The sequence below is a fragment of the Centroberyx affinis genome, unplaced genomic scaffold (genome assembly GCF_046629955.1).
Source record: "Centroberyx affinis isolate AG114_WGS23_722 - 3 ecotype Tasmania unplaced genomic scaffold, CSIRO-AGI_Caff_v1 ptg004112l_1, whole genome shotgun sequence".
Lineage (NCBI taxonomy): Eukaryota > Metazoa > Chordata > Actinopteri > Beryciformes > Berycidae > Centroberyx > Centroberyx affinis.
In genome coordinates, this window is record NW_027281888.1 from 23,782 (window position 1) to 39,875 (window position 16,094).

The 16,094-nt window shown below is 42.5% G+C and overlaps 1 protein-coding gene across 1 annotated transcript; it reads left to right on the forward strand.

Moving 5' to 3' along the window:
- The first annotated feature begins 4,533 nt into the window (after positions 1–4,533).
- Positions 4,534–14,734, forward strand: LOC139663740 (cytochrome P450 26C1-like). The gene is made up of 8 exons (XM_071542464.1): positions 4,534–4,626; positions 5,585–5,940; positions 7,479–7,703; positions 9,486–9,761; positions 10,727–10,885; positions 11,788–11,948; positions 12,036–12,204; positions 13,446–14,734. The coding sequence occupies exons 2-8, from the start codon at positions 5,734–5,736 to the stop codon at positions 13,791–13,793; spliced, it is 1,545 nt and encodes a 514-aa protein (XP_071398565.1). The 5' UTR covers positions 4,534–4,626; positions 5,585–5,733; the 3' UTR covers positions 13,794–14,734.
- The last annotated feature ends 1,360 nt before the right edge of the window (positions 14,735–16,094 follow it).

A 16,094-nucleotide genomic window follows, 5' to 3' on the forward strand; every position in this document is an offset into this window, starting at 1 on the left:
GCACAACTTCACCTACTTCCAAGGTGCATGGAGAAGGGAAAAAGGTCTAAAGAGGTCAAAACTCCAGCAACACTTGTAGCATATAGAACAACTTTATTGTTAGACCAACGCGTTTTCGGCTTGTGGCCTTCATCAGGGTCCTTATGACCTGCATACTCACCAGACATGTCACCCACTGAGCATGTTTTGGACGCTCTGGATCGGTGTGTACGACAGCCTGTTCCACTTCCTGCCGATATCCAACAACTTGGCACAGCCATTGAAGAGGAGTGGACCAACACTCCACAGCCCACAATCAACAACCTGATCAACTCTATGTGAAGGAGATGTGTGGCACTGCATGAGGCAAATGGTGGTTAGACCAGATACTGACTGGTTTTCAAAAAATGCATATCTGTAGCCCTAGTCATGTGAGATCCATAGTTCAGTGCCTAATAAATGTCTTTTTTCAAGATAAAACGGCACATTTTAGAGTGACTTTTTATTGTGACCAGCCCAAGACTCACCTGCAATAACCATGCTGTTTAATCAGCATCTTGATATGCCACACCTGTCAGGTGGATGGATTATCTTGGCAAAGGAGAAGTGCTCACTAACACAGATTTAAACAAATTTGTGAACAAAATTTGAGAGAAATAAGCCTTTTGTGTGCATAGAAAAAGTCTTAGAGCTTTTATTTCAACTCATGAAAAATGGGAGCAGAAACAAAAGTGTAAACGTTTATATTTTTGTTCAGTATATGAAGGTATAACTTATTTTTGTTTATGATAATCACTGATTAGAGGTTATATTTTTTTGTTTTCAGACCGCTCAGCTGTAATATTTAGGTTTTATATCGGCTTTACCTGCTGTTTTAGGCTGCCATGAATCTTTATCGCATAAATTCATAATATACAAAAATGTTATAAAGTTGTATTGGACTGGGTGGGTATTGGGTGACTTTTCTATTCACTTTTCTTTTGTATTCAGCACTACATCACTGCAGATGACTAGCAGTAATGAAACAAAAATCAATAAGCAAAAAATAGAGTAAACAATCCTTCAGTAACAATTAAATTCTCTGTCTTCATCTTCATCACATACATTCATAATATGTAAATACATTAAAATCAAACTGATGGAATGTATAATGAGGAAGGGGAAGTAGAAATGAACACTTATGAAAATATAATAGATTTTTGTGTTTATTGGCGGATTCACTGACTTATGATGATCCACCCTCCTTTTCATTTCTCACTGCATTGTTCATTATATCACTCTGGAACCTTTGGAAAGGCTAAAAAAAAAACCCCCAAAAAACTGATCACCCCCAACAAAGATGATTTTACTGCCAGTTGGTAATTTGTTCAACTGAAACTAGAGATGTTGAGCGTTGATTTAACTCTAATTTTTGTTTATTTAACTCTAATTTTGTCTCATAGAATGACCCAGAAACACACCAGCTCAGGCTCATATTGAGAGAGAGAGAGAGAGAGAGAGAGAGAGAGAGAGAGCGAGTGAGAGAGAGAGAGAGAGAGAGAGAGAGAGAGACTTCCCAACAGCTTCAGATATCAAGTTTCATCACCCAGAAGTTGTTCATAATCACAGTTTTTTGGACAAAATACTTTATTTCAGTTCCAGAATGATAACACATTCAATAGAGCAACAAAAAAAACTGACGTATAATATGAATACTATATTAACTCTTGGTTCCATATAATATTAATAATTGAGCATTAATTAGCATTTAAATCTGTAAAAAAAAATGACAATGATAATAATAATAATAATAATAATAATAATAATAATAATAATAATATCATAAAAATCATCAGCATTCATCCTCCAAGACGGGTTTTAATCCGTGGCTCCAAAACTACATTTCTTGGATTAAATTAATTAAATGAAATAGTAAATCAGAGAAGTGTCTGTGGATGAAATATTAACAAACAGCAGACTTAAGGTGATTTTTTTTTTTTTTTGAGAGAGAGTGATTGATTTTGATGTGGGGAGACGGGAGATTCCCAGAGTTCACACTGAACGTCAGGAGGAGATTTATGTGACTGAGCAGCTTTGTAATTAAGAAATTCATATGAAGAAAAAAATCTCTGTTCGACCGTTTTATTTTGCCTGCATTTTATTTGTGTAGCCTATCGCTCTTTTATTCAGCAAACATGCTGCAAAAATTATAATTTTTTAATTTATAAATACCTAATAACATCATAATACATTGTATTTGATATTTTACATCACAGGCTTAGGTTATTATATTTTGAATGTGCAGTTAACTAAATCCGAACGGATTTGCACTTCTGTTCATCAAAAAAGCCAAATCTGCACCATTCTTATGTTATTATAACCTGAAATTAGTCTGAATTATTAAATCTATTATTCAGTAGAGAAATACTTCGCCTGGGAGGCTTTTTGAAAGACAAATCACATTCCAAAGTCATTTTCCACATTTAAACTACAGCTGAGTGAGTTTTTTACTCACAGTGAGTTCAGATGTTGGACTGCAGAGGTTTTAGTTTGGTTTGTTAAGGTCGGGACTCTCAATACTTTAGATGAGCTGAGTCCAAATGTGATCTGGTACTTTTTATCATTATATTGAAGCGTAACGATGACGCAAAAATAACCAGAAATCTATTTGGAGGCCACGTATCTCGAACGAAAAGCACGTGGGGCGCGTTCAGGACCGATGTTCCTTCTGAGAGTTTGAACTGCATCTGATTCACAACAAAACCTTCAGTGTTGATTTAATTCAGAGTGTAAAAATCGACACTGTCAGTGTTTCCATCAGTCCATCAGAGTTCATTTAACACTTTAGATAGTTTTCATCAGCCGCTCAGAGCCAGATCAGATCTCAGTCAACACTTATTTGTCACAGAAAAACCAACACTTGTTAACACTGGAGGATTTGTTGTGTAGCGTGGATTGGCCCGATTTTACACAGCGAATCAGAAGTGTCAAATCCAAACTCTATAAAGTGTTAAATTAACTACAAACTCTGGCATGGTGTTGATTTTTAACACTGACTATTTATTTATCACATAATAATTCACTCTTCAAGAGGATTTGTCATTTTCAACACATCTGTGTGTCTGGTTTGGGGCAAAACACATTTATGTTTCAACACAACAAGTTAGAAACTCCACATGTTGATACAAAAACAGGCAGATGTGTTGGAAATGACGCATCCGTTCACCCATTTCTTCATTTCCCCGTTTTGTCCCTGGGAATTCAGTGGATGTCGGCAGGTTTGGAGGTTTTGGAGGTCAAATAATATCAGATGCAGGAGCTTTGCCTCAGTTTGGGGTTTAGAGAACACAAGTCCCTGAGTCTTTCTCCTCCACAGGACAGATCCCAGCCTCCCCGTCCGCTCCACTGCAAAAAACAAAACAAAAAAAAAACACACAAACCTCCGACCTGGACCCGCAGCCACTGGGGAATGAACCGGTCTGACCGCCGGATCACACAACGGCTTTACGCAGAGACCACAGACTCTCTTTACGCAGGAAGGAGATGCCAGACTGGGTTTTACGCACAGACAATCTGACTTTTAACCGTTTGCGACCCAAATCTGAGCCTCTCGCTGCAGGTTTGATTGAATATCCAGCTCATCTGGATCATTCGGGGTTAAAAAAAAAAAAAAAAAAATCAAATCTTCCGTTTTCCTGTGGGAGTCCGGCTGTAGTGGGAAGCTGAGCCAAGACGAAAGTTCATAAAAAACGCCAAAACTAAATAGTTGGCTCTGCTGTTTACCGTCACATGTTCACATCTATTAACTGTGATGGTCGTCGGTTTCTTTTTGTAGGTCTCTCTCTCACCATGTGTGCAATTTCCAGCATCATAGTCGTCGCGATTCAGCAGCAATACACAGGAAAGAGAGCAACAATGAGGCCGAAATAACAACAGATCTGAGTTCCATCTGTTTGACTTCGTCCTAACTGTTTTAGTTAAATTAGACTACAAGTATTCTGGAATATTTGTAGCATTTTTGAGATTTTTTTTGCTAGAAAACTTAGTCAAACTGCATTAATTTTGAAATTTTGAAAGTTTTGAAATTCATAATTACAGGCCCAGTTATACCGAAAATACTCTAAGTATTTTTTGCAGGATTATTCCCTCTTCCCTCCGCTTTCCTGAAGTCAGGCTGCCAAACTGTTGGGATTATTCCTCCTGAACGAGCTCTAACCTGGAATACTGTAATCTCTCTCAAACCTGCGCCAAACTCTGAACGGATCCCAGCGATTGGCTACCTGTCTGCTCCATCCGCTGCCATTTGATCCTCTCTCTCTCTCTCTCTCTCTCTCTCTCTCTCTCTCTCTCTCTCTCTCTCTCTCTCTCTCTCTCTCTCTCTCTCTCTCTCTCCTCAGTCTCCAGCGCGCACCGCTGCGTCTCTGTGATCTCCAACTTTATTCTCTCCCCGGTCTGCGGTGGATTAACGAGCCTCTTTACATATTCAGATCAACGTCATCTGCGGAAGGTGGATCATGCCGCGCAGCCTTATCTATAAAACCCCCCGCAACCCGCGCGCTGTGGAGGAATAGTCACCGGTTTGGGAGAGAAAGAGAGGAAGAGACTCGAACAGACGGATTTTCTCACCGCTGTCTGGAGGGAAACCTGCTTCGCACCGTTCAGACCGAGGTAAGGCTGCTGCTCCGGGCTGCGAGGCTCCGCTTCGCCGCGGGAAAGGCATTTTTTTTTTTTTACAATATTATACTGAAAATGATTGAGTTCATCAGTTAGTCAACATTTGCGCTCCTCCTGTCCGGTTTCCAGTTGCTTTCTAACATCTCTCCTCTACTTTACTGCGCCTGTTAATCCCCGTCCATACTGTAGCCTACTGTATTCAAATCCCCCCTTCTTCTTTTTTACCTGATTTATTGCCATTGCTCTATAAACCCCGGGCCGCCCGGGGGGTTACTGAGCCCCCTGAACTGTACCTATAAAGGCGCATAACCTAATAGACAAGCCGGCGCATGTAAACCTGTAAAACTATTTGGAATAGTTGACAGCTACTCCTCATTTTGAGGCGGCAGTGGCAGGGGGAGGAGGCCGGCTTCCTCACACTATAAATGCCCGATTTATTTATTTATTTTTCTCGCTCCAGCCGCTGTCAAACACGAGTCTCTGCTGAAGCATCCATCCGGCCTGATGTTTGAACTGGTTTTGTTCTCCTCAAACTGGAGGCGCGTCGCTCCAAAAGGTTTTGGAGAAATCTTAAAGAAGCCTTCAAATCATTACAGGCAAAAAAATGAGGATTTCTTTGATCCATTTCCATATTTTCCACTAAAACATGGGATTCTCCTCTTTTATTGTTGGCAGAGATGAGGAGAGGAAGGGGGCGAATGACTGGAAGAAATAAGATCCTATTAAAATTGGCTAAATATGGAGCATCATATCAATCTGCATTTTTCTAATGAATAAGGCAGCTGAGGTCTAACCTCATATATAACTAGATATAATAATATAACTCCATTGTCTCTTGCCGGGGGGAGAGAAAGAGTTCAGAAAGAGTTTTCTCTCCCTCTGTTCGTATGATGCAGTGGAGGGTAAACCCACCCAAACTCATCTTCCACACCTTTTTTTATTTGCGGAATAGAGTTTACAAGGGAGACGGAGGAGGAGGAGGAGAGGCCGGAAGGAGGAGAAGAGTTACGCAGCGCCGGACGGGGTTCGGTTTGGACGGGACAGCTGTGCCATTACGCACGGACACAGGTGGATGCTGGGAAGCGGACCGGCTCGGAGGAGATGTTCCCCCTGGCCCAGTTCGGCGCGCTGTCGGCCCTGGCCGCCGCTCTCACCTCGGTGCTCTCCGCGCTGCTGCTGCTGGCGCTGACCCGGCAGCTGTGGAGCCTCCGCTGGAGCTTCACCCGGGACAAGGAGAGCAGCCTGCCGCTGCCGAGGGGCTCCATGGGCTGGCCGCTGGTCGGAGAGACCTTCCACTGGCTCTTCCAGGTGTGTGTGTGTGCGTGTGTGTGTGTGTGTGTGTGTGAGAGAGAGAGAGAGAGAGAGAGAGGAGACGGAGATTGCACGTCTGGCCTGCTGGAGTTTTCGCTTTTTTACAAGCGTTCCAAACTATAGGTTAGCCCCGTGTGTGTGTGTGTGTGTGTGTGTGTGTGTGTGTGTGTGTGTGTGTGTGTGTGTGTGCGTGCGTGCGTGCGTATGTGTATGTGTGTGTGTGTGTGCGTGCGTGTGTGTATGTGGTTCATCTTGGCCTTTTCTGTTGCTCCCTCTTAACTTTATCACTCTTGAGTCGCCGTCTCCACATCACGCTCTCACACTTTAACATCGTAGCGATGGGCAAACACAGGAGTTTGGAGACTGTATTGACGATCAGATTATCGATGATCTATCAGGAAGAGCGTGGAGAGTTTTTTAAAGCCCCGCAGATTCTTTTGCAGGCTGAGTTCTGTTGTTAATGCGACATGTGCGGACTTGATGCGCCATGCGTAATTCCTTCTTGCGGTGAAAAAACAGACGTTTTCTGTTCAATTCCACACACACCTCTCTCTCTCTCTCTCTCTCTCTCTCTCTCTCTCTCTCTCTCTCTCTCTCTCTCTCTCTCTGCCAACAAGGAATGCACTCTCTATCCCTCTCTATCCTTCTATCCCTCCATCCATCCATCCAGTCCAGACTGGGCGTCAATCAGAGCGCCCTCGTTACAGCACACGTGATTTTAACACACCTCCTCCACCGATGTGTGTGTGTGTGTGTGTGTGTGTGTGTCTTGTCTTTTAATTTATGTCCCTCTCTCCGTTTTCTCTCTTTGCTTGTGTGTTTCTCTAATTCTCTCTCTTCCCACTTTCCAATGTCAACATGCTTTATTGATTTTATTTACATTTTATTTACATTTTAGACATTTTCTGCTGTTGAAGCATATGGAGTGGGCAGTAATAACTAAATAATGGAAATAAAGACAGTAAATTAAATTAAAGATGTGAACATAAGATGATAAAATGATGAAAAAAATCTACATTCCTCTCTCTCTCTCAATAACCTTTATTTGGTTGACGGTTGACATACATGTGTACAAATTGCCAAAGCATAGTACAACAAAACAAATACAAAGAAGAAAAGAAAAACTAATAAAAATAGTTATTATAGTAGCATTATAGTATAGTATATAGTAAATTATACAGCAGATCAGAGTCTTCTTTACATTAAATATTGGTGAATAATAATTATACTATCTGCATTTTATAGTTATTTTGACATTACTGTACATGCAGTATATTAGTATAATTATTATAAACATTAGTAGGCTAGTAGGCTATGTTTCTCTCTCCTCTCTCTCTCTCTCTCTTTCTTTCTGTGCACATATATTTCTCTAAATCTCTCATTCTCCCTTTCTTTTCCTCTTTCTCTCATTTTTGTGTAGTATGTGTTTTGTAGCATAATGAGTTTTCACTCAGTTGTTGTATTGTTGCTTGAATTGTGACAATAAAGGTTTATTAGACCCCCCCCCCCCTCCCTCTCTCTCTCTCTCTCTGCAGGGCTCTAACTTCCACATCTCGCGCAGAGAGCGGCATGGTAATGTGTTTAAGACTCACCTGCTGGGGAAGCCCGTCGTCCGGGTGACGGGCGCCGAGAACATCCGCAAGATCCTGCTGGGCGAGCACAGCCTGGTGTGCACCCAGTGGCCCCAGAGCACCCGCATCATCCTGGGACCCAACACCCTGGTCAACTCCATCGGGGATCTGCACAAGAAGAAGAGAAAGGTAAGGAAGGGGGGGGGTTAGAGGTTAAATTCCCTGTGGATTAGAGCTGAAAGATATTGACAAAAAATCTAATTGCAATTATTTGAATATTGAAATTGCGATTTAAACTGCGATTCATATCACCACAAGTTTTTCTTGAAATAAATTGTTTTGAACTTTAAAATAGTTTAAAGAAAAGTGATTTTGTAAAAGAAAAAAAAAAAACTCAATGTGAGTGTGCAGATTTTACTGAGATTTTACTGAAAGGTTTTGATTCATGGACCATAGATTACCTGCACCTCTAAAACTCCTTGTTCACAAATCCAGTTTGGACCAAACTCTCTCTGAAGAAATTAACTGAATTAACTGCAGCCTCTGAGATTTGGAAATTGCAGAAGTTATCATTGCAATTTTGATTTTTTTTTCAGAAGATTGGAGTTTTTGTTAAACAAACTTTATTTGTTTAAAATTTATTGGACGCAGAAATAATCTCATTGTTTGAGTTAAACCTGAATGGGCGGAGCCAAAGAACCACGGATAACTTTCACTCTTCAGAGTGCAAGTTAGCTAACTCTAATGTCAAAGAAGGAAATCTTGTCAAAACAAATAAAAATATAATGACTTCTTTTCATTCATTCATGACCGTGGAATCAAAATGTTGAAGGTCAGCAGCTAGCTAACTAGCTTACCTAGCTAGCTATAGGCTAGTATGGCTAGTTTGAACTTGAAGGTCAGCTAGCTAACTAGCTAACCTAGATAACTTAGTATGGTAGATTGTATTTTTTCAGTTAGCAGCAGAGCGCTAGGCTTCATAATATTAACTCTTGCCTTTTCACTGAGCTTCATGCTAATGTTACTTAGCCAGAAAATCTGTGTTCTTTGGCTCCGCCCACTGAGGTTTAACTCAACCAATCAGATTATTTTTGTCTACAGAGCAGCTCAATGTTTGTTAAAATAAGATATTCTCAAAACAGGTGAAATTGCTTTGGAAACAAGAGAAATTATCTCTCTCCATTGGTGGAATTTCCCACTAAGGAAAACAAGATTTAAAGACTCATTTGTTCAGATGGACAGTGCAGCCTGCAGTAGAGTCTTTATTAAACGCTCCCACTGCTGGAGGCAAAATACAGTTCTATTGTATCCTATTCTATCCTACTCCTACCCTATTTATCCTGTCCTATAGCCTATCATATCCTATCTCCTCCTCCTATTGTATCCTATCTCTTATGTCATATACCTTCTCCTATCCTTTATCCTACATCCTGTCCCATCTCCTTTATTCTATCCTCTTATATCCAATCCTATCCTGTATCATATCCTATCTCCTATATCCTGTCTAACCCTATCTGCTATATCCTATCAATATTTCCTACATCTTATCCTATATCCTATCTCCTATTCCATCTGCTATCCTATCTCCTATCCTATCTCCTATCCTCTTTATTCTATCCTATATCCTACATCTTCTCCTATCCTATCACCTATATCCTATCTTATATATCGTATCTCCTATATCCTATCCTATCACCTATATCCTATCCTGTCCAATCTCCTACATCCTATCCTATCTTATCTCCTATACCCTATCCTATTTTCTATATCCTATTTCCTATCTCCTATCCTATCTGCTATATCCTATCTCCTATATCCTTTCCTATCCTATCCCCTAATTCCTACCCTATCTTCTAAATCCTATCCTAACCTATGCTATCCTTTCCTCCTGCTCAGTGACTATTTAATTGCCTTGTACCAGGTAATAACTTTGGTATGACTCCTTCCCTTCCCTCCTTCCCTCCTTCCTAGATCCTGGCCAAAGTGTTCAGCCGGGCGGCTCTGGAGTCCTACCTGCCGCGGCTGCAGGACGTGGTCAAGTCCGAGATCGCCAAGTGGTGTTCGGAGCCCGGCGCCGTGGACGTCTACGCCGCCGCCAAGTCGCTGACCTTCCGCATCGCCGTCAGAGTGCTGCTGGGCCTGGAGATGGAGGAGGAGCGGATCGTTTACCTGGCCCGGATCTTCGAGCAGCTGATGAACAACCTGTTCTCGCTGCCCGTCGACGCCCCGCTCAGCGGCCTGCGCAAGGTGAGAGGAGGAAGACGAGAGGAGGAATCTTTGTCTTTATTAGATGGTTCAAAGTTGAGAGAGAAACAGGAAAGAAAGAGAGAGGGATGATATGTGACAAAGGTCCTGGGCCGGATTCGAACACAGAATTCACATTAAGTTGAATTCAACTGATGTAAATTATCTGAGGATAGAAGTAATCTGCAAGATTCTCATTTTTTTCATTTTTGCGACATCTTTGTTGCTCAGTGCTCATTGCTGTGGAGTTTCTGCACTGAGAGATCACCTGTCAATCAAACAGTGTGGGCGGAGCTTGGACTTTTCTGTTGATGCAGTTTGAGTTTTTCTTTTCTTTGTCTGTTCAGTCATGGTGGCTATCGCTGCTCATGCTAACTACCCAGTTCTTCTTCTTCTGTTGATTCCAAACAAACCGGAAACGTAAAACGCATCACTTCCTGTGCGACAGAGGATTTTTCCCAGGAAAGAGCTACCAGACACCGGCTGTTTAGAACAGGCAGTGGAGAAGATTTATGAACTGGATATAGGTTGGATCACTGTTAAGTTAGAGCAGAGAGGGAGAGAGGAACAAAAACAGTTATTTTCATGAAAAGTACTGTAAAATTATTACTTTAAAAGGGTATAAATGAATGCTTTCATGAAGGTATAATTTATGTTTGGTTGCCTTTGGATGGTCACTGGCTGTCATAGGTTATCCACCTTTATATTTACTATAACATCACTGATAAAAGCTACATAAATATCATTTCTGTTGATTTGTTTTCATGACACCCAACTAGGCCACTTAACTGTAATATTAAGAGTTTATTGAAATTATAATAAAGACTTTTGGAATAGCCTAACACATGCAAATTAAAAGAGTCCAACCATCACACGACCTCAGATAACTCGCAAATTACATGAATTCTCACCACAGAACAGTCATAAGAATAAAGTACAGATACCAATCGTGCATTTCATGTGTCCAGGGGATAAAGGCGAGGGAGATCCTGCACGCCAACATGGAGAAGATCATCGAGGAGAAGCTGGAGCGGCAGCAGGCGGAGGAGGAATACCACGACGCCTTCGACTACATGCTGTCCAGCTCCAAGGAGGCCGGACACCAGCTCAGCATCCAGGAGCTCAAGGTACCACAGCCTTCTGCAAGAGTTCTTGGGGTATTGTGGTGGTTCTGTATAGAAAGGCAGTGACTCAAAGAACCCTCTGATTTGTTAAATTAAAACAGGTAAATCAGGATAAGGAGCCCAGTGTGGTTCTTAAAGACCTCATGAAATGGCATCTTTACTTCCTGGATTTGATGTATTTCCTGTTGAAACAGGATGTTGGGGCGGGACATGACACAGTGAGGGATCTGTTAAAGGACTGTTAAAAATTATGATTTTATTGTTTAGAAATGTATATTTAGGTCACCATGAAAGATACTCTGTTTTCCGGGAAGTCAAAGTAATGGGAGTTCATTTCATGGGGACTTTGAAGAGTTTTTCTTAAACAGGGCTCCGCTGTGGCACAAGCCTCAAGAACCATTTTCTGGTTCTATATAGAACCCTTTTGGTTAAGACTCTACCAGATGCCTATAAGACTGGATACACAAAATAGCACAGACCTATATCAACTTGAAAGAATATCAGTCTTCTCATATTTATTTGTCATTATTTTTCTTAGTTTCTTTGTAGGGCTACCAGATTCCCAAAGGCTGGGGATGCTACTGCTGACTTAGAGCATTTCATTCATCTTTTAAGGGTTCTTTACAGCACCATAAAGGTTCTATGTTTGAGCATGGTACCGCAGAGAACCTTTCTTAAATGGTTCTTTATCGAATCAAAAGGGTTCTGCTATGGTACAAGCTGAAAGAACCATTTCCTGGTGCTATATAGAAAACTTTTTGATGCATGTACCCCATCATACCCTTCTTCCCAGTTGATCTTGTCTCTCCAGGACCGCTTCATTCTCAATATGAAATAATCAATGACATCCAATCAATGAAATTAATTGAAATCAATCTATACCTCCATCCACCCCCACCTTGCAGGAAACAGCGGTGGAGTTGATCTTCGCCGCTCACTCCACCACGGCGAGCGCCTCCACCTCTCTGGTGCTGCAGCTGCTTCGCCACCCGGCCGTGGCGGAGCGGGCCCGGGCCGAGCTGGAGGCCGAGGGCCTCGGCTTCGACTCCCACGGCCGCCGCGGCCCGTCCGCCGTCGCCACGGAGACGGAGGAGGACGCCGACGCGGAGACCGCCCGCCTGCTGAACGGAGGGAGTCGTGACGATCAGCACAGTCACAGCGGCGAGAAGGGCTTCCCCCGCTCCAGGTCACATGTCCCGTATCTGACGCTGGAGAAGCTGAGCCGGCTCCGCTACATCGACTGCGTGGTCAAAGAGGTTCTCCGGTTCCTGCCGCCGGTGTCCGGTGGTTACCGGACCGCTCTGCAGACATTTGAATTGGACGTAAGTTCATGTCTCTACACATTTAAGGAACAATCCACCCTTAAAAGCTCACGCTGGAGGCAAAATAAAGCTCTAATCAGTTAAACTCTGTTCTCCTCTATCCTATTCTGATCTGTTGTGTTGTCATCCTAGCATGCCCGGCTGCATTCTGAAGCACATAGATTCAGTTTGATGCACAGATTTCCTCCCTCATCCCTCGCCCTCACCTGCCCCCTGCCCCGGCCTCACTTTGCCCCCAATTTGCTGCGTTTATTGCTGAAGGGCAATTGGAGTTCAAATTGGAGTTTCAAACAATGCGAGAGGAATTCCCAGAATACAATTCCAGCACACAACGGCATTTATGCATCTCTTTCTCTGGGTATAAATGCCCTATAGCCGAGGAAATAATTGGGGTGCGGGATTTAAAACGCCTTTATGCCTGTTCGCTCAAGTGCATCCTCCTACAGCCTGCAGAGGAAGGACGTCCAAACGCCATAGAAATGACTGGGATTAGGTTATAGAGGAGGGTGGATTAACTGCCTCAATGAGTGAATGAATGAATGGAGCTGCTCACCAACAAATGAGCCAACCAACAGGTTTCCAAATCATTAAAATATAACTTAAACCTCGAGGCACTGAATCATCCATCTTTTTAATTTCAATTTAATTAAAAACATCAAAAGTAAAGCCAATGTTCAACAAGATATGGCTATTAAATTAATAATCTAATTATATCTGATGATAAGATACAATTAGATAAAATGATGTGAGGCATTTTATGCTTTCTTAAAGGGTTCTTTGCAGCACCAAAAAGGGTTTTAGAACCATTTCATTAGAATTGTCATTTCACTGCACCATTTCATTGCATTAAAGTGATGTTGAACATCGGTAGTACCTTGGGTCGTATCTCTTCCTCCATGATAAAACCCCCAAAATCAGTGATTCTGTGATCTGTTGATCGGTAGAGGAGACTGGAGAATTGTGTTTTTTTTTCTCTCTCCATTCACTGCCATTGTCTGGAGGAACAGTCTGAAAATCACTTCTAGCAATAAAGGAATACTGACAAAGCAGATTCTGGAAGCTACACAACCCAAGGTACTACCAAAGTTACACAGCACTTTAAGAACCATTTTCTGGTACTATATAGAACCTTTGAGCTTGTACCAGATGCCTAAAGTACTGTACACACAAACCAAAGCATCTGCATATGAGAAATAACAGCGTACTCATGTGCATCCACCATTATTTTTCTTCTTTCCCAGGGCTACCAGATCCCCAAAGGCTGGAGCGTCATGTACAGCATCCGGGACACGCACGAGACCGCCGCCGTGTTCCAGAGCCCGGAGCTGTTCGACCCGGAGCGGTTCGGCGCGGAGCGGGAGGAGAGCCGCTCGGCCCGGTTCAGCTACGTGCCGTTCGGCGGCGGCGTGCGGAGCTGCGTGGGGAAGGAGCTGGCGCAGGTCATCCTCAAGACTCTGGCCGTGGAGCTGATCGCCACCTGCAGGTGGAGCCTCGCCACGCAGACCTTCCCCAAGATGCAGACCGTGCCCATAGTGCACCCGGTGAACGGACTGCACGTGCGCTTCGGTTACAGCTACAACCCGGTTTAGACGCACACACACACACGCACACACACACACACACACACACACTGAGAAAGACTTTCCAGAGGCAACGTTCCCTCTGTCTCTTGGTTCTGGAAAAACCCTCCAAGTCCAGGGAAAGGGACGCAACCACCGCTCCTCTCCTGACTCTGCAGGCAGTTCAGGCCACTTTTTTTGTCATTTCCACTGACATTAAGTGTTTTTTTCATGCGTTCTTCAATGGGTCTTTGCAGCACCATGAAAAAGTTCTGCGCTATGGTACGAGCCTAAAGAACCGTTTTCTGGTACAGCACCAAAAATACACGTTTATCCAGTCTCACAGCCATCTGGTGCACTCTCAAACCCCACTCTTCAAACTTCAGTTTTTACCTTTTGTTGCCTCTCAGTGGCCTATACATGCATTTTTTAAATTATTTAAGTATCAAGGTGCGGTGTGCATCAATGAGAAATGTAGCTGCCTATGTAGGTGAGAAAGACTTTTTTTGGTTCTGGAAAACCTCTCCAAGTCCAGGGACAGGGATGCAACCATGGCTCCTCTCCTGACTCAGTTCAGGCCACTTATTTCCACTGACATGAAGTGGTTTACATTGCTGGTTTTGGAGCATTTCATGCATGCAAGTACAAGCCTTAAGAACCATTTTCTGGTACAAAAGTACATGTTTATCCATCTGGTGCACTCTTAAAACCCATTCACCTTCTGCGTTTTTACCTTTTGTTGCATCTCTGCGGCCTGTACATGCATTTTTAAGTTATTTAAGTATCGAGGTGCAGTGTGCATCACTCAGAAATGTAGGTGTCTATAGCCTGAGGCCTGTAGCCTATAACCAGAGGTCCTGCTGGTTTGCCCTGCTGAAGTGCCGGTGAACGGACTGCATGTGCATTTCACTTACAACTGCAAACCGGTTTAGAAACAGAGAGAGAAAGCCTTTACAAAACAGAGAGAGAAAGCTCCCCAAGAGGCAACATTACCGACAATCTCTTGGTCCTGGTCCTGGTTTGCCTTTCCTGACTGTCATTTCCACTGACAGAAAGCAGTTTACAGACGATAAAACCCATTCACCTTCAGCATTTTTATATTTTGTTGCCTCTCAGTAGCCTTTACATGCATTTTAAGTTATTTAATTATCAGGATTCAGTGAGAAATGTAGCTCTTTGCTTATATTCAGCCAGAGGATCTGGGCTGGCCCTGCTGGAGCGCCCACTGAACGGACTTCAAGTGCATTTCACACATCACTGCACCCTGGTTCAGACTCACAGAGAGAAAGACTCACCAAGAGGTTCTGGCAAACCCCACCAAGGGATGCAATGCAGTTTGTGACTGACCCACTCACCAGCAGCATTTTTATTTTTGTTGCCTCTCAGTAGCCTTTACATGCATTTTTAAGTTATTTAAGTCTCGGGATTCAGTGTGCGTCAATGAGAAACATTACATTTAACCGGAGGACCCGGGCTTTTCCTGCTGAACTGCCCTTGAGCAAGGCACTGGGTCCCGACCAGCTGCAGGGAAATCCTCCCTGTGGAGAAGGGCCAGCAGAGTGATCAATTTCCTTAGGGGATCGATCGAGTATCGTATTTTTTATTATTATTTCTTTGCTCGAAAAATGTGACAGTTCTGATTGGAAATCCAATTAAGGCCTGAAATAATCTCTCTGAAGAACAGATCTGCGTTGGAAAAATGGCTGAACACTCTTGTGAAAATACATTTTACGGAGCCATGTTGTTGGACACAGGAGAGACCGGACTCATCTCCAGTTATCTGAGCTGCTCTTAGTCTTGTTTTTTAACAGTTCTACCCACCGCTAAACAGTTTCACTGACGGATCTTGCACTTGTTTTTCATTGATAATACCACAACCTGGAATAAGTCTAATGTCAGCGTCAAAATATATGTTTATGTTCAATTTTTTTTTTATATGAATGTGATATATATCCTTAACGATGCTATTACGTGTGTATCAAATGAAGTAGCGTTACGAATAAGCTGTATTTAAAGTGCAGATGTATAGGCCATATCGTTTCTATCGTACTTTTACAGTATCAGTAATATTATTTGTTGTAATTATGAATAGATGATAGCCTATGAGACACTAACCTATATAAAGGATTGTCCATAATACCATGTATCACTGCTAGAATATAGCCATAAATCCCTTTTTTAGAGCAGAATACTTTTGCCATTATTGAGAATACAATTATGATTATTAATATTATTTTTATTATTATTATTATTATTATTGGCCTAATTATAGGACTATTTCTTTGTTCATTTTGAAGCCTAATAGACGCGCTGTGAAATTGTTGTGTATGG

Coding starts and splice junctions, on each gene's coding strand:
- LOC139663740 (XM_071542464.1), top strand. CDS start 5,734: ATGTTCCCCCTGGCCCAGTTCGGCGCGCTGTCGGCCCTGGCCGCCGCT. Junction 5,941..7,478: donor CCTTCCACTGGCTCTTCCAG/GTGTGTGTGTGT, acceptor CTCTCTCTGCAG/GGCTCTAACTTCCACATCTC. Junction 9,762..10,726: donor CGCTCAGCGGCCTGCGCAAG/GTGAGAGGAGGA, acceptor TCATGTGTCCAG/GGGATAAAGGCGAGGGAGAT.